This window comes from Bufo bufo, chromosome 2, assembly GCF_905171765.1.
Source record: "Bufo bufo chromosome 2, aBufBuf1.1, whole genome shotgun sequence".
NCBI classification, from domain to species: Eukaryota; Metazoa; Chordata; class Amphibia; order Anura; family Bufonidae; genus Bufo; species Bufo bufo.
The window spans coordinates 29,456,897-29,475,662 of NC_053390.1; the positions used below are offsets into that span (position 1 = coordinate 29,456,897).

Here is an 18,766-nt window from a genome sequence, read left to right on the forward strand (position 1 = left end):
AGATTGTTTTGGATATTTTGTGGTTAAGAGTATCTTGTATTTTTACAGTTGTAGACAAGTTGTGCAACTATTCTGAGACTTAGGGCTCATGCACACAACAACTGTGACATTTTTTGCGGTCCGCAAATTGCAGATCCGCAAAAAACGGATGCCGCCCGTGTGCCTTCCACAATTTGCGGAATGCCCCACCATCATGTGCCAGTAATAACAGCCCCCCATCATGTGCCAGTAATAACAGCCCCCCAATGTGCCAGTAAAAGTATTGCATACAGTATATAAAAAAAAAACAACAAAAAAAAAAAAAAACACTTATACTTACCTCAGTGTCAGCGATGCGATGCAGGCCAGGAGGCCCATTATAGAAATGCCTATTCTTGACCGCAAAACGGACAAGAATAGGACATGCCTCATAATTTTTGCGGGGCCACAGAACGGAGCAACAGATGCGGACAGCACACAGAGTGCTGTCCGCATCTTTTGCGGACCCATTGAAATGAATGGTTCCGTGTACTGCCCATATACGGAACACAAAAAACGTTCATGTAAACAAGCCCTTACTGTTTAGCCCCAACAATAATGTTAGTGAATAACTGGGGTTAAAACCTTCTTATTCACAATTTTATATATTCTATATTATAACACAAATATAATTTCATTTCATTACAAAACTAATTTTCCACATATAAAACATAAAAATAGCTTTTCTTATGTGTGACTTCTCTGATGCTCCTTCAGTTTGTCTTTACTAGTATACCATTTCCCACTTTGTGCATGAAAATGGCTTCTCTCCTGTGTGAATTCTCCTATGTCTAAAAAGATGCGATTTATCTATAAAACATTTCCCACATTCTGAACATAAATATGGCTTCTCTCCTGTGTGAACTCTCTCATGTTTAATGAGATTTGATTTTTGTTTAAAACATTTCCCACATCCTGAACATGAATATGGCCTCTCTCCTGTGTGACTCCTCTCATGTCTAACAAGATTTGATTTATCTGTAAAACATTTCCCACATTCTGAACATGAATATGGTTTCTTTCCTGTGTGAATTCTTTCATGTGTAATAAGATGCGATTTATTTATAAAGTATTTCCCACATTCTGAACATGAATACGGCTTCTCTCCTGTGTGACTTCTTTCATGAGCAACAAGAGTTGAGTTATCTGTAAAACATTTCCCACATTCTAAGCATGAATACGGCTTCTCTCCTGTGTGACTTCTCTCATGTCTAACAAGACTTGATTTCTTTGTGAAACACTTAAAACATTCTGAACAGGAGTATGGCTTCTCCCCTGTGTGAAATCTATGATGTGTAACAAGATGTGATTTATTTGTAAAACGTTTCCCACATTCTGAACATAAATATGGTTTCTCCCCTGTGTGAATTCTCTCATGTTTAACAAGATTTGATTTATCGGTAAAACTTTTTCCACATTCTGAACATGCATATGGCTTTTCTCCTGTGCAAATTCTTCTGTGTGTAAAAAACTTTGATCTGTTTGTGAGCTCTTTGCCATCAATTTTAGCCCCTTTCTGACCTGTACTTGTGATAACAATGTCAGGAGAAGGTTCCTCATGATTAGGGGGGTTATATGACACATTTGTACTGTGAATTCTTGCATGGCCATCAAGTTCGTCTCCTAAAGAGCTTTGATTGACATCTTTATCTTCTATTTTATAATTTAGTGATAACATGACATTTTCCTCAGAATTCTTACTGGGATTTTCTGTAAAGATAAAAAAAAATAAAAAATTATTAAAAAATTTCCCCCACAAACAATGGAGCATACAAACTTATAACATTCCAATTATGCTGGAAGTGGATTGAGCAAGAACTAGTGGTATAAGCCATTCATTTTGAATGCACTCTTGGATTTGGTGATAAAAAAAACTGCACTTGTGATTCCAGCCTTATAAAGCTTTCTATATCACTCTGACAAAGTTCAGGATTCAGATCCGTCACCACATTGATTATTGAATAGACCTCACAAAGCTGGTGGATTCACTAGTAAAGCCAATGTCATAATGTCCTCCTAGAGCTTAAATAAAAAGCACTTTTCAGTAGACCTCCCCCCCTGATGCTGCATTCATTATTGAATAGACCTCTTAGACCTGATGAAGCTGGTGGATTCACTAGTAAAGCCAATGTCATAATGTCCTCCTAGAGCTTAAATAAAAAGCACTTTTCAGTAGACCTCCTCCCCTGATGCTGCATTCATTATTGAATAGACCTCTTAGACCTGATGAAGCTGGTGGATTCACTAGTAAAGCCAATGTCATAATGCCCACCTGTAGTTTAAATAAAAAGCACTTTTCAGTAGACCTCCCCCCCTGATGCTGCATTCATTATTGAATAGACATCTTAGACCTAATGAAGCTGGTGGATTCACTTGCAAAGCCAATGTAATAATGCCCTCCTAGAGTTTAAATGCACTTTTCAGTAGACCTCCTCCCATGATGCTGCTAAAATCAGTCTTATGCTGTGTCCTTGGCTCCGTAGTGAAAGATCCCCCTTCCTCCAGTAGCAGCTTCAGTGTGGAATTACATCTTCTAATTTCATCTACTGCTTTATTTAACTATAGCTTGTAAGACAGCAGCAGCAGGCAGAATCCCGCCGAGCCACCGTTTCTGTCAGCCCCTTTAATTTATATGATTTGCTTCCTTGCGTGAGCCCTACAGTTGTATTCCAAATTATTCAACCCCCAATGCTGTAAAGGGTTTTAGGGAATTTAGTGTACATTTGTAATTGTGTTCAGAATCAAATCTTACAAGGACTTTTTAAAGAACCAAATGCAACTAAAATGACATCAATTGTTTTTGTAATACAGTATTAAATGTTTTTTTTTGTGATTTCTTCATTGACACAATTATTCAACCCCTTAAAGACTACCACTCTTAAGAACAGAGGTTCATTCAAGTGTTTTCGATCAGGTATTGAAAACACCTGTGGATGTCAAGGAGCAGCAATCAAGCATAATAAGCACCAATTAGGCAGATTTAAAAGGACTGTGATACTCAGCTCCTTCTAGACATTTACTGGTGTGTTTACAAACATGGTGAAGTCAAGAGAATGGTCCAGGAAGACAAGAGAAGAGGTGATTTCTCTTCACAGGAAGGGCAATGGCTATAAGAAGATTGCAAAGATGTTAAACATACCAGGAGACATCATAGGAAGCATCATTCGCAAATTCAAGGCAAAGGGCACTGTTGAAACGCTACCTGGTCGTGGCAGAAAGAAGATGCTGCCGACTGCTGTGCGCTACCTGAAGCGCAAAGTGGAGAAAAGTCCCCGTGTGACTGCTGAGGAACTGAAAAAAGATTTGTCAGATGTGGGTACTGAGGTTTCAGCTCAGACAATAAGGCGCACACTGCGTAATGAAGGCCTCCATGCCAGAACTCCCAGGCGCACCCCCTTGCTGTCTCCAAAGAATAAGAAGAGTCGACTGCAGTATGCCAAAAGTCATGTGGACAAACCACAAAAGTTTTGGGATAGTGTTCTGTGGACTGATGAAAAAAAATTAGAACTGTTTGGGCCCATGGATCAACGCTATGTTTGGAGGAGGAAGAACAAGGCCTATGAAGAAAAGAACACCTTGCCTACTGTGAAGCATGGTGGGGGGTCAATCATGCTTTGGGGCTGTTTTGCTTCTACAGGTACAGGGAAGCTTCAGCGTGTGCAAGGTACCATGAATTCTCTTCAGTACCAGGAGATATTGGATGAAAATGTGATGCAGTCCGTCACAAACCTGAGGCTTGGGAGACGTTGGACCTTTCAACAGGACAATGATCCCAAGCATACCTCCAAGTCCACTAGAGCATGGTTGCAGATTAAAGGCTGGAACATTTTGAAGTGGCCATCGCAGTCACCAGACTTAAATCCGATTGAGAACCTCTGGTGGGACTTAAAGAAAGCAGTTGCAGCGCGCAAGCCTAAGAATGTGACTGAACTGGAGGCTTTTGCCCATGAAGAATGGGCGAAGATACCCGTAGATCGCTGCAAGACACTTGTGTCAAGCTATGCTTCACGTTTAAAAGCTGTTATAACTGGAAAAGGATGTTGTACTAAGTACTAAGATTGAATGTCACTTGGGGGTTGAATAAAACTGATAATGATGTGAGCACAGAAAATACATTTGTGGTTATTTCATTATAAATGTTATGTTATATTTGTCTGACTTACAAGTGCCTCTTTGATTTAATTGTAAACAAGATGACTGAAATGATCAAAATCAATGTCAAACTGGTCAAAACACTCAATTTCAGTGGGGGTTGAATAATTTTGAAAACAACTGTATAATTGAAATGACATCAGTTTACCCCTTCCTCTACAGTCCAGACACAGGCCACTGGCCAGCACCAGGAAATTCTGTGTGGGCAGAGCTAACATTGCAGACTGTTTGCTAGTTAGTTCCACCCGTCTTTTCTTACCTGTACCTGCCACTCCAATACCAATGCTTCATTTTGTGGTGGATGATTGGCGCCATGGACTTGCCACCAGATATGACCTCTAGGCTCTGACCATCGCTAAACATGACTAGCAGGACTAAGTCTGGCCTAGGCAGCTAGGTCTGTGTGCTCCGATGACTTTTAAGGCCTGGACAAGACTCCAGCCTAACGGCAGCAGCTTTTAATTAATTGTAGAAAGAGACTTTGAAGGGGAGGTTGACGATGGACAACTGCTGACCATCAGTACCTTGGTGGGGGGGACAGTGCATGGCTACCTGGGATGTGTCAGATATGAACACTGCAGTTAGGTTTTGCTCTTAGGTACCGTTTAAATGTTATATACTGTTGCCCTGGGGCGGTATACCAGACTCGTTTACTAGAGATCTCTGGAACTAGTATGTGGGGTAACGCTTACACAGTAGCTGCCGCAACTATGATGCTGTGAGGGAGGTTTTAAAAGCCTGGTCCCGCCCCCGTTCACGAGCAAACTGCCCAAACCCCTGAAGACGCCAAGAGCTTGGCGTAACATGTCGGGGGGCAGAGTGTGAACTTCTATGTGTTTTAACCAGCTTATGTCTGCACCAGCCGAGACTATGATATAGTACAGAGCGAATAGAGAGTGCTAGCAGGGGACTGACCTACTCTTAAGTAGCGCACTGTGAGACAAACAGAGCGACCTGAACATAGCATGAGAGGATTGCGTGTAAAACAATTAGCATGCAAAGTAGCATTAAGTACAGCCCCTTAGCCAGCACCACTGCTTGATATAGCTACGTACTAGCAGTAGTGCAGACCCAGCTGATAATTTTAAGTGTCAGTCTCAGATAGCAACTTTTTAGAGGCAACAAATAAAAGTTATATTTTACATATTCAAATTAGTAACATATGTAAACCCAGAGACAATTTGTGGTCCTAGTGACCTATTGTAAATAATCGCAGTGATAATCTCTGACTCACTAGCTATGTTCCTGCACTTATTGGATTTCTCTTTCATCTGACCCAGGCCCCATTTCCTCCTGCACCATCCTAATCCTCCTCCAGTGGCAGCTCCTCATTCTCCCTTACTTCCTCCTCCATGTGGGTCCTCAAGAGCCACAGGGTGATGAGCAATAGGTGGAAGGTGTTCTCCTTTCACCAACACTGCAGTGTTGATACTGCTGTTGTACCTACTCACAATACTGGTGGCCTCTTTGAGGAGCCTGAGAATACGACATGAGTCCCTGATGAGATGCAACTGCCTGAGCTCAAAATAACACATGCCTCCTGCTGTGGTGGTCTAGTGCCTGATGTAAGCATTGATCGCTATACATTGCTTCTGTAGACGGTCCAGCTTATGCAAGGTGGAATTCCAGAAAGTTAGAATGTCGCAGATCAAATGGTACAAAGGCAGACCCAGAGAAGATGATTGTGGTTCTGGAATGGCCTTGTCCCTTAGGCCTGAGAGCCATCCAATGGTTTTTGGGCTTTGCCAATTACTACAGGCAATTTATCCTTCATTTCTTTACTCTTACAGCCATTATCTAAGTACAAATCCACAAAAGGGGTGATTCCAGACCCTCAAGCTGGACTTATCCACAGCCTTAGTGTTGCATTGCCCAAACATCTCAAAGCAGTTCTTTGTAGATGTGGATGCGCCATATGTGGGAGCTAGAGTTGTCATCACCTAAAGGGTTGTAACGAACCAGTTGGTGTGTACCCACTGTGCCACTGATTAGCAATACTCTGGAGGGGCATAACTAAGCAACACCAGGTCTTCACTAGCGCCTCTGGTAGTGAGGATAGACTTGAGCCACGGTAATTGCCAGGGGCGACTCCAGAGCGTTAACCGAGTCAGTGGCAGCTGGTCCAGCAGACCCATAAGATACCAACAATGGTACCAGCAGAGTCAGACAGCGATACAGATACTACAGACAGGCAAGGCATAGCAAAGACAGAAGCAGTTACCTGCACCGCAAGTGATAGAAGCTAAGCGGCCCCAGGCAGAGCTGCACACGGATGGCGATTCCCCCTCTGGGGAAGCCAGGGACCCTCTTCCGAAGGCAGACATGAACATAACGGACAGGAGACAGGCATAACCGAACAGAGACAGAAACAGATACCTGGACCGCTAGCAATAGCAGCTAGACGGCCCCAGGAAGAGCTGCACGGACATAAACAAAACAGGCAAGGACAGACATGAGACAGGATACATCGGAAGCAGTGACGCATGGTCAGGCTCTCAGACACAGTTACGCACTGCTAGGCGAACAGGGAACAGACCAGGAACATAACATAATACAGGACAGGTTCAGACAGAACAGGACATGGCAAAAACAAGATACGGAATACAACAATGTAAACCTAGGCGGAACCAAACAAACAGGCAGAAGGTAAGACACCTTGGGTCAGCAGCAAGGAGCTAAACCTAGAACAGAACAGGACAAACTGACTCCAATCCCCACAGCTCACAGAAACTTAAAGCTGCATAACGAGGCACCTGAGAAGCCCCACCCAGCCACAGAACAGGGGAGTTAACCCCAACAGAACCAGAGTCCAGAACAGACAGACAGCAGCACAGGCTGTTGTCCCTGGCAACCGGCATCCACGGAGACACCCGTAGTCAGTACGCCAGAGCACAACCAACCCGTGAAACCGCAGACACAATCAGGGAGGGAAAACATACACAGGCGGTTCAACACGGATACCGCAGCCAGCACGCAGCCCCTAGCAACCAGCCTGGACAGGATCTCGGCCTGCAGCCAGTACGCAAGGGCGCATGCAGCCAGCCTACACGGCAACTCAGGTACAGAGAAGCGCACTGTGAGAATAGGTTTCAGTCATTGTCAGGATTGCCGTGCATGCGCACACAAGTCCTCTCCATCATGTTAGAACAGCACAGCAGTCTGGACTGTGTATTTCAGTTCAGCTTTGAGTGCTGACAGCGGGGTAACAGAGGCAGTAGGAAAATAAAAAATTGTGATCTGGACTCATCTTCATTACTACTGCTGTATTATTGTAGATAATATTCCAAAATCGGGGTGACAGATTCCTTTTAAGGACAATCTGCCGGATACACTGTAGTCGTGGATGCTATAGACACACGGGAGGCAGCGACGTAAGCAGGATTTCCAGGTACCTCCAAACAAGTTACACGGCGTGACCTCCCTTCAGAAAAGACAATGGCCTCTGCCCTTCATGGGCACATAACCCTTAGTTGGTCACGCCCGTCCTTCCAACTGGGAGGATCCCACTCCCCCTCCCTTGGGCTTGGCAGCTAGAAATCCAAAAAACCCATTATGGATCATGGCTCCTCACTGGAAGGTCATAGGGAGAAGGTTCCGCCTGGATCGCTGGTGCATTTGGAGACCAAACACGGCGCTGCTATTTGGTTCCTACAAGGAGTTCTCTGCATCTCCCCTTCCCTGCGCCCCACAAGCAAATCAAAGATTGGGAGAATGTCTATCTCGGTCCCAGGGTTTTAAAGGTCTCATATTTATGGGTTGTACGGTCAGTTCATAATTTCTTATGAACTCCCAGTACCGTGTTATCTGAGGAGGTCTTTTTGTCCTAGGAAGAGCACCTTAGCCCCCCAGCAGGTGGTCATCCTGCCAGTGGAGCTTTTCTCCAGGTTGGCAGATTGGAGTGTGAAATGTAAACATGTGGTCTGCTTTGAATCATAACTTCCCAGATTTCTCACATCAGGTTTAATACACTTTGCAACAGGTTTTTAGAGAAAACAATGTACAACTGAACAGAGTTCAGTGCAATTATGATGCATAAAAATATGTCAGCCAGTGCATTTATGAAACTTTATGATAATTAGACTGGCTCTTACACATAAAAAAAAATGAGTACTGTAGATTTAAATATTGATGTGCAGTGCAACCAGAGCCTCAGTGGTTGTAAAATGCTGCAGCCCAGTGAAACATACACTACACTTCCCTAAAACGGTCCCTTTCTGACCCTAAATAGTTGAATTGTATGTCTATAGATAGAGATTTCTTTGCTCTGACAGACATCCTATATAAGCTCAGAATATATATGGCTTCCCTCCTATGACACATGTTAATATCATCCCTTCTGATTGGCTGAGGCTGACTGCCAGGCACTATGAGCAAGCCTGCCGCCAGATCCCCAGCCTGGGTCATGGTATCCTTCTTCATCTTAACTGCCCTGGTCTGTCGTCTTCTTACCTGTAAAATTCAGTTCTCACCGATTCACTAGAATCGAATCACAAAAGCTTTGGCTTCACACAGAGGCTTAAATTTTGGGACGTTCCAAACAAATTCATTTGTATAATACTGGGACCAACTGATGCCAATATGACACCCACTTACTGTCTGTCAGGTGAATGGAGCCCTATGGATATGTTTGATTTATAAGGCAAATGCAAGGCCTTAACTTGATGTTAAAAGAGCCTGTAGATTTTCAAAGTTCCTCTATTACATGCACACACGTGTATACACTGCACATGACGGCTCTTACCGAGCGATATAAGAGGCTGGTGCTCCTCCATTACATGTCACTGCACACACATGTATACACTGCACATGACGGCTCTTACCCTGTGATATAAGAGGCTGGTGCTCCTCCACTACATGTCACTGCACACACGTGTATACACTGCACATGACGGCTCTTACCTTGTGATATAAGAGGCTGGTGCTCCTCCATTACATGTCACTGCACACACGTGTATACACTGCACATGACGGCTCTTACCTTGTGATATGAGAGGCTGGTGCTCCTCCATTACATGTCACTGCACACACGTGTATACACTGCACATGACGGCTCTTACCTTGTGATATAAGAGGCTGGTGCTCCTCCATTACACGTCACTGCACACACGTGTATACACTGCACATGACGGGTCTTACCTTGTGATATAAGAGGCTGGTGCTCCTCCATTACATGTCACTGCACACACGTGTATACACTGCACATGACGGCTCTTACCTTGTGATATAAGAGGCTGGTGCTCCTCCATTACATGTCACTGCACACACGTGTATACACTGCACATGACGGCTCTTACCTTATGATATAAGAGGCTGGTGCTCCTCCATTACATGTCACTGCACACACACGTGTATACACTGCACATGACGGTTCTTACCTTGTGATATAAGAGGCTGGTGCTCCTCCATTACATGTCACTGCACACACGTGTATACACTGCACATGACAGCTCTTACCTTGTGATATAAGAGGCTGGTGCTCCTCCATTACATGTCACTGCACACACGTGTATACACTGCACATGACGGCTCTTACCTTGTGATATAAGAGGCTGGTGCTCCTCCATTACATGTCACTGCACACACGTGTATACACTGCACATGACGGGTCTTACCTTGTGATATAAGAGGCTGGAGCTCCTCCATTACATGTCACTGCACACACGTGTATACACTGCACATGACGGGTCTTACCTTGTGATATAAGAGGCTGCTGCTCCTCCATCATGGCCTCCTTGTACAGATCCTGGTGTCCTTCTATATACTCCCACTCCTCCATGGAGAAATAGACAGTGACATCCTGACACCTTATAGGAACCTGACAACACAATGACACCGTCATCACCCAGACCCCTCCAGTGCTGTTACTGGAGAATTTCCCAGCATTCCCAGCAGTGTCACCTCTCCAGTCAGCAGCTCCATCATCCTGTGGGTGAGCTCTAGGATCTTCTGCTCATGTATCAGGAGGTGAGGGGGAGGCTCTGTGATGGGGGGAGGGGTCCTGCTCCGCCCTCCTGACTCCTGGAGATGGATGATGGGAGTCACACAGTCCCCCGATGTCTTCTTCACTATTGTGTACTCCTGTGGATGGAGAGAGACACTTAGGGAATAAACCCTTCAGGGGCCATGTGCTCTCCTCCGGCCCTTCCCTCCTGGGTACAACGTGCCTACTTACCTCCTCATGGCTCCTACAACATGACTATTAGTCACTGGTCACATGATACATCACTCACCATACTGGGGGCTGATCTTCAGGTTCTCCGTCACTTGGAAGGTCTGGAGGCCGTTCTCCAGGACCCTGGACTCTTCCTATCACTTCCTATGATGGATTCTCCTTCCCGATGTCTGACTTGTTACAGAATACAATAAAGAGGAGAGAAATCTAGAAAAGTTTACCTCTCCGCTCAGCAGGGAGATGATCTCCAAGGTGAGGTCTAATATTCTTCTGCTGATCTCCTTCCTGTCCATCCTTGGTGGCTCATTCAGGAGAAGAGGAGAGAACTAGAGGAGCTGGAGGCTTCTAGGACTGCAGGCACCTTTATGAGAAGAGGAGAGGAAATCATCCAGGGGACAAGACGAGACGTCACCTCCAGAACCGCACTTCCTGAGCCTGGAGGGGCCCCGCTTCTCAGAGCCCCTATGATATGGATTCCAGGGGCCCCAACATGGAGATTTCTGGTGGATCCACAGGAGATAAATGTCTGATAGATGCAGGTCCTACCTCTGGGCTGTGCTCAGCTGTGTCCACAAATCCTAGAGAAGAGACTGGAGAGAGCTGAGCTCAGGCCGGGCCCCCGATCCATTCATTCTTCTCATGGAGGCAGGGGCCCCTCACCAGGACAGCCAGGGGCCACCTAATGATGACAACCCCCACTACTACTCCCCCATCATACTAAGCTGAGGAGCGGAGAAGGATTCCTTGTGTGTAATGGAGGAGAATCTCCAGAGGTGACATGTCTGAGCTCTCCACCACACTGTCTCCTCACAGCTCATCTTACCTGCAGGCTGGAGGAATGGCTGATACCAGAGAGAACAAGAGCCCTGACTACCGACCAGGACCTGCCCAGTATCTGCTGCACTGCCAGAGCTGAAGGACCTAGGGTGACGTCACCGTCATATGATCAGTAGGGGGTGGGGCTCAAGCAGTTGATCACATGACAGTGACATCACCCCAGGTCCTTCAGCTCTTTCTTCGAGACTTCGTGTAATAACTTTATGAATTCATTATTATTGTAAAAAACCTTGACACCGAACTCGGGTTCAGTTCCAAGTGGTACCTACGAACCGAACAAAGGTTTTTTGTACGGTATGATGCGCTCGGTACAGTATCACAACAAAGTTTTATGCAAATAGCCTTATGATGAAGCAGCCGAAGTCGATTCGCTCATCCCTGCTCAACATGGTTGAGCCCCGCCCCCTGCATTGATCACATGACGGTGACGTCACCGCAGGTCCTTCAGCTCTGGCAGTGCAGCAGATACTGGGCAGGTCCTGGTCGGTAGTCAGGGCTCTTGTTCTCTCTGGTATCAGCCATTCCTCCAGCCTGCAGGTAAGATGAGCAGTGAGGAGACAGTGTGGTGGAGAGCTCAGACATGTCACCTCTGGAGATTCTCCTCCATTACACACAAGGGATCCTTCTCCTCTCCTCAGCTTAGTATGATGGGGGGAGTAGTAGTGGGGATAGTGGGGGTTGTCATCATTCACTGCTGGATGAGAGAATCTGCTCCATGTGTATGAGTTTTTAACCACCAGGAGCTTAGATACACAGAGAGAGGTCAGAATCTAAATTTTGCGGGATGAGTTGTACTTTTTCTCGGCCTCATTATCGGGGACATGGGACTCACTGATTAACCTTTATTCCTGTTTTTAGAGGCGTCATGAAGAAAACCAGCAATACGAGCCTTCTCCTGAATGAGCCACCAAGGATGGACAGGAAGGAGATCGGCAGAAGAATATTAGACCTCACCTTGGAGATCATCTCCCTGCTGAGCGGAGAGGTAAACTTTTCTAGATTTCTCTCCTCTTTATTGTATTCTGTAACAAGTCAGACATCGGGAAGGAGAATCCATCATAGGAAGTGATAGGAAGAGTCCAGGGTCCTGGAGAACGGCCTCCAGACCTTCCAAGTGACGGAGAACCTGAAGATCAGCCCCCAGTATGGTGAGTGATGTGTCATGTGACCAGTGACCAATAGTCATGTTGTAGGAGCCATGAGAAGGTAAGTAGGCACGTTGTACCAGTAGGAAAGGGCCGGAGGGGAGCACATGGCCCCTGAAGGGTTTATTCCCTAAGTGTCTCTCTCCATCCACAGGAGTACACAATAGTGAAGAAGACATCGGGGGACTGTGTGACTCCCATCATCCATCTCCAGGAGTCAGGAGGGCGGAGCAGGACCCCTCCCTCCATCACAGAGCCTCCCCCTCACCCCCTGATACATGAGCAGAAGATCCTAGAACTCACCCACAAGATGATGGAGCTGCTGACTGGAGAGGTGACACTGCTGGGAATGCTGGGAAATTCTCCAGTAACAGCACTGGAGGGGTCTGGGTGATGACGGTGTCATTGTGTTGTCAGGTTCCTATAAGGTGTCAGGATGTCACTGTCTATTTCTCCATGGAGGAGTGGGAGTATATAGAAGGACACAAGGATCTGTACAAGGAGGCCATGATGGAGGAGCACCAGCCTCTTGTATCACAGGGTAAGAGCCGTCATGTGCAGTGTATACACGTGTGTGCAGTGACCTGTAATGGAGGAGCACCAGCCTCTTATATCACAGGGTAAGAGCCGTCATGTGCAGTGTATACACGTGTGTGCAGTGACATGTAATGGAGGAGCACCAGCCTCTTATATCACAAGGTAAGAGCCGTCATGTGCAGTGTATACACGTGTGTGCAGTGACATGTAATGGAGGAGCACCAGCCTCTCATATCACAAGGTAAGAGCCGTCATGTGCAGTGTATACACGTGTGTGCAGTGACATGTAATGGAGGAGCACCAGCCTCTTATATCACAAGGTAAGAGCCGTCATGTGCAGTGTGTACACGTGTGTGCAGTGACATGTAATGGAGGAGCACCAGCCTCTTATATCACAAGGTAAGACCCGTCATGTGCAGTGTATACACGTGTGTGCAGTGACATGTAATGGAGGAGCACCGGCCTCTTATATCACAAGGTAAGAGCCGTCATGTGCAGTGTATACACGTGTGTGCAGTGACATGTAATGGAGGAGCACCAGCCTCTTATATCACAAGGTAAGAGCCATTATGGATTCAGTTAAGATTCAGGCGATAAAGGACTGGGCTCCTTGAAAATATCTTGAAGCCTTGCAGACATTTTTGGGCTTTGCCAATTATTATAGAAAATGTATTTAAAAAATTCTGTTTACAAGCAGCGGCGGGATTTGCAGCACAATACCCCAATGTTAGGATGATATGTATGGTAGATTATAACATGGTGATGAATGATCGGTTAGACAGATTCCAGGACCCGTCTTGACGGTCCAGTCAGCGGTCATTTAGCAACATTTTATTTAGCAAGATTTGCTGCTGAAATGGGGTGGAAGATATAGACATGTGGAGGGAGAAAAACTTTGAACGAGAAGAGTACTCGTGTTTTACTCTGTCAAGGGGTGCGCTATCCAGGATAGACTACATATTTGGCACTGGGAACACGTATTCAGATTTGATGGATATTCAGTATGAGCTGCAAGGACTGTCGGACCATGCACCGGTGACAATGAAACTGATGTTACCTGATTCAGTGACATGTAGTAGTAGGACTTGTATGCATCCCTTTTGGTTGACTTTAATGACAAACAACAATCATATTCCAGACCAACTTAATGTGTTTCTGGAAATACATACGGACGAGGCGAAAGACTTACTAATATGGGAGACTTTGAAAGCTTACTTGCGTGGATGCCTTAAATCCTCTATATCATCTACCCGGCGTAAAAGAGGATGAATTAAGTGACCAATGCAAAGAAGCGGAGAGCCGCTTTACCTCTGATCCCACAGATGATAATAGGAGGGATTGGATGCAAAAAGGGAGGCAATACTTGATATACCTTAAGGAAAAATGCGAACGTAAAATGTTCTTTCTCAAACAGCAAACATTTGAGCTAGGCAATAAAGCCGGGAAAGTACTGGCACATGTAGTACAGAGAAATATGGCGCCGCCATCGGTGTTGCGCCTACACACTACTGACGGAGTGCTAGTGGACGATGCTAATGGTATACTTAATAGATTCAAATAATTTTCCCAAGACTTGTATTCATCTACGATTCAGTACACTCACTATGAGTTAGATAGCTATCCTCAGGAGATAATGTACCCACAGTTCAGGATAGGGAACCTCTAGATGAAGAGATAACGCTAGAGGAGGTTAAGGTGGCCATTAAAGGACTGAACCTGGGGACATTTTCTGGCCCGGACGGTATTTAGCTGGAAGTGTACTCCAAGTACGTAGACATTTTGGGACCGCAACTACATAAAATGTACAAAACATCACTACAACAGGGTTGTCTCCCTGAATCATTGTACGATGCATCAATGGTAGTATTACTAAACCCCGATAAGAACCCGCTGGAATGTGGATCTTATAAACATAGATTACAAAATACTGGCAAACAGATTGAATAAAGTGATGACTTCTATAGTACATGAGGATCAGACAGGCTTCATTCCAGACAGGTCTACATCCAGCAATATTAGAATAGCACAAGTCATAGCACAAATGGGGCGGGAAGAACATAAACACTGGTCCCTAGCCTCCCTAGATAAAGCTAAGGCGTTCGACTCCGTGGAATGGCCTTTTCAAATAGAAACACTAAAGAGCTTTGGGTTTGGCCAAGTATTCATTAACTGGATCCATATACTGTACCAAAAACCTAAAGCTAAGATATCGGTCAATGGATCTCTGCCACCTATATTTCAACTGAATAGGGGAACAAGGCAAGGATGTCCCTTGTCACCCCTCCTGTTTGCGGTAGCAATAGAACATCTAGCTCTCAGAATTCGTCAAGATTTTATATTCAAAGGAATAGCTATGGGAGGAAGAAAAGACAGGATAGGATTATATGTGGACGATCTAATATTGTATATGGATGACGTAGAGAAATACCTGCCACTCATTGAGGGTTATGGCCACTTTTCCGGCCTTCGCATAAATTGGTCAAAGTCTGCCCTTATGCCGCTGTAGTCACCTGGATGGCCCTCAATATACAACAACCTATTGGTGGTGGAGCAATATAAGTATTTGGGTATACTGATCACCAGGGATCCACTTTTGTCCTACACTAAAAACATTGCTCCTATAGAATCCTTCTTTGTTGATAAATTTAAAGTCTGGAGAAGTCTCCCTCTATCGGTTATGGGGAGACTAAAGCTAATCAAAATGATATTATTACCAAAGGGTCTATACCTCTTAGAACATGCATGTACACCTATCCCTCGTAGTTTAGATGACCTATTGCATGCTCTGATGGCGGCCTTTGTATGGGGAAAGGAGAGATGGAAACTAGCATTGTGTACGTTACAGAGGACATGGCAACAAGGGGGTGCCGCTTTGCCTGACTTTTACTTATACTTTCTAGCTGGGCAGAGATTTTATAAAACCTGGGTGACACAGACTATGCTACCAAACGCTGAATATTACCTACAACATTACTTAAATCTTACCACCATGTGGCCGATATTGGAGGATAGAAGATTGTTCCCCAAGCAGGCCCTACAAATTCATAGACTTGCACACTAGGTATGGAATGCTACGAAATGCCAACAATATAGGGACTTGGCGGATGTCATACCACTGTAGGACAATCCGCTGTTTCCGCACCTGCAAACACCGGAGGGGACATAAATTTGGAAAGAATATGGGATACTTACCTTAAAGGATATATACCATAATAGGACATTATGCTCATTTACTCAGCTGCAGGAAAAATATGGGATCATACGTACTCATATCTTTAGATATTTGCAGGTACGACCTGCTCTCCAAGCTCAATTTCAGAGCACCAAGCGAGCTATTTCCACATACCCACTGTAGGAAGGCGCAACGGTCCGTCATTGACGGAAGGTATGAGTCACCGAGATTCCTGGCCTCGGTGAGGTAAGAGCCGGTAATTTTAGATGTCAGCGGCAGTTAGTGCTGACTGACACTGTTATTTAGTATGGCTGTAAAGACAATCCGGGCCGGCTCTTACTGGAAGCCTTCAAAGTGCAGGTTGGGTGGCTGCTCCCCACGTTCCAGGCCGGGTTTTGGCTGGGATATAAAAACCCAGCCAGCAGTCTCAGCTGTGTGGATTATCCTCCATTTCACAGTGAAGCTGTGGAGACGCTGTGGTTTTGGGATCTGCATGAGGTGTGCCGTGCTAAAGGGCTGAGAGCCGCATTGCTGGAAAACAGGCCCCCTAAAGCCTGCTGTGGATGGCTGATGAAAAACTGCTAACCAGGTGAATGTTTGTGTTCGGTGGACTTTCCATGGTGTGAACATACACCAATACTGCGAACTGTTATTTTGTTTTGCCTTTTGTGTGAATAAACACTGAACTATTTAAGTTAAAGACTTTGTGATTGCCTCTATACTGCGTCCGCTAACCTGTCTACCAGAGCAAATCTCAACATTTGGTGTCGGATGCGGGCAAACGCAGTGAGGCAGGCCTGAAGGCTGAAACGTTTTAGTTTTTTCCCCGGGCACGGGTGTATGTCCTTTATCAAGCCGGCAAGGTTACGACCCGTACCCCCTGACAAAATGGAGGCGGTCGTAAAAGCCCTCATGGAGGCTAACTTGCAGCAGCAGGAAACCAACGAGCTGCTATTACAGCATGTGATAGCATTACAAGCGGCAGGAGCGTCCCAGAACGTCCATGATGCCCGGAAAGCTGTTAGTGCGGCGATCCCTAAGATGACCCAATCGGACGACGTTGAGACGTATCTGGCGGTGTTCGAAAAGGTGGCCGTGCGGGAGAAGTTATCCCGAGACCAATGGCTGAGGTTGTCGCTCTGTTCCTGGCGTCTGGACCCCAGCAGGTGTTTTTCGAGCTACCAGCTAAACAAGCGGCCGACTACTTGACCGTAAAAGGTGAGATTCTGGCAAGACTGGGGGTGAATGTATTGGTCCGGGCCCACCGAGTGCGTCAGTGGGAATTTAACCTGGCTGAACCCACCAGACCGCAGTATTATGATCTGCTGGACCGCCTGTTGGCGGATGTGTTCTGGAGGGCTTTGCCGTACCCTCTCCAGCACTGGATCGGCCTGGTGTCTCCTGGTAATGCCCTAGAGATGGTCGACCTGGTTGAGCACTACGAGGCCACCAGAAGTCTGCAGGGGGGTTCTTTTGGGATGGGGCCAGTCAAACCGTGGAAATCTCCACCCCAGGCCCGGCTGCAGGTGCCAGCCAAACCCGCCTGGGACGTGCCCACTGCAGACCCAGCCCCGGTGGTCTGCTGGCGGTGTCACGAGCCTGGACACATAAGGGCCGACTGTCCCCATCGGGGTGAACCCATGGACGCTAACTTCGGCTCCTGCCCCTCAATGTATGCCAGGAGGCTGTGTGCATCCGGTAACTCTGAGACAATAGACAATAGTCATCTGTGCCAGGTGCAAGTGGGAGATACCCTGGCAGTGGCGCTGCTGGACTCGGGGAGCCTGGAGTCCCTGGTAAGAGCTGCCCTGGTGCGGCCCGCCGAGTATACTGGCCGAAAAATAGGCGTAGTGTGCATCCATGGAGATTTAAAGGACTATCCCACCACCCTGTTGTCACTATCCACTGTGGTCGGTACGTGGACTCATGAGGTGGCCGTCGCCACAAAGTTGCACTAAGAACTAATTGGGAGAGATTTCCCCGGTTTCCCAGCACTATGGCCGGATACGAAAGTTACCGATACCCAGGCGACAGATGTGACCCTAGCAGAGTGGCCCAGCTCAGGGGGGAGACCAGAACCCTGGGAACCTGAGTCCGAAGGGCCAGCGGTAGGGCTGACTGCCACTTCGGTGGAAGAGGGGGAGACAACCCCACTAAGTGTGGTGGTGGGAGACGTGGAGGACTTGCCGCCGGGTCCGGAGTTGGCAGACCTCAACGTCTCCGGAGATAACTTTGGTACAGCACAGCAGCAGGACCCGACTCTATCCCAAGCCTGGGAAAATGTTGTAGTAGTTGAGGGTGAGCCGCAACAACCGGGGGCCGAGTCTATGTACCCCCGTTTTGTGGTTTAATAGGAGATGCTTTACCGGGTAAATCAACTTCGGGGTGAGCATATTGAACAGCTGGTGGTGCCTAAGGCGTATCGCAAGCTCGTGTCGGAGTTAGCCCACCAACATGTTCTTGGGGGACACCTGGGCCAGCAGAAAACGCAGGACCAGATTCTACAGCGGTTCTACTGGCCCAGTGTGTTCAGAGAGGTGGAAGAGTATTGCAAGTCTTGCCCAACCTGCCAGATAACCAGCCCCCAGCCACATTTCCGTAGTCCTCTGGTCCCTCTCCCGATTATTGAGGTTCCATTCGAGCGAATCGCTATGGATCTCATAGGCCCAGTACCGAAGTCCGCTAGAGGGCACCAACACATCTTAGTCGTCCTCGACTACGCCACTCGGTACC

The 18,766-nt window shown here is 46.6% G+C and overlaps 2 protein-coding genes across 2 annotated transcripts in view; one reads left to right on the top strand and one right to left on the bottom strand.

Annotated features, from left to right (window-relative positions):
- Positions 1 to 429: 429 nt before the first annotated feature.
- LOC120991273 (zinc finger protein 34-like) lies at positions 430 to 9,906 on the bottom strand. The gene is made up of 3 exons (XM_040420117.1): positions 9,862 to 9,906; positions 1,540 to 1,728; positions 430 to 1,164 (listed from the first exon to the last, which is right to left on the bottom strand). Exons 1-3 carry the CDS (start codon positions 9,893 to 9,895, stop codon positions 746 to 748), a joined length of 642 nt encoding a protein of 213 aa, XP_040276051.1. The 5' UTR covers positions 9,896 to 9,906; the 3' UTR covers positions 430 to 745.
- A 2,903-nt stretch (positions 9,907 to 12,809) lies between these two features.
- Positions 12,810 to 18,766, top strand: part of LOC120991270 (oocyte zinc finger protein XlCOF6.1-like) — a gene marked incomplete at its 3' end in the record, with an annotated part of 34,673 nt that continues 28,716 nt past the window's right edge. Inside the window, exon 1 of the mRNA XM_040420112.1 lies at positions 12,810 to 12,865. Within this exon, the coding sequence (XP_040276046.1) occupies positions 12,832 to 12,865 (34 nt within the window). The remainder of the gene's footprint in view (positions 12,866 to 18,766) is intronic.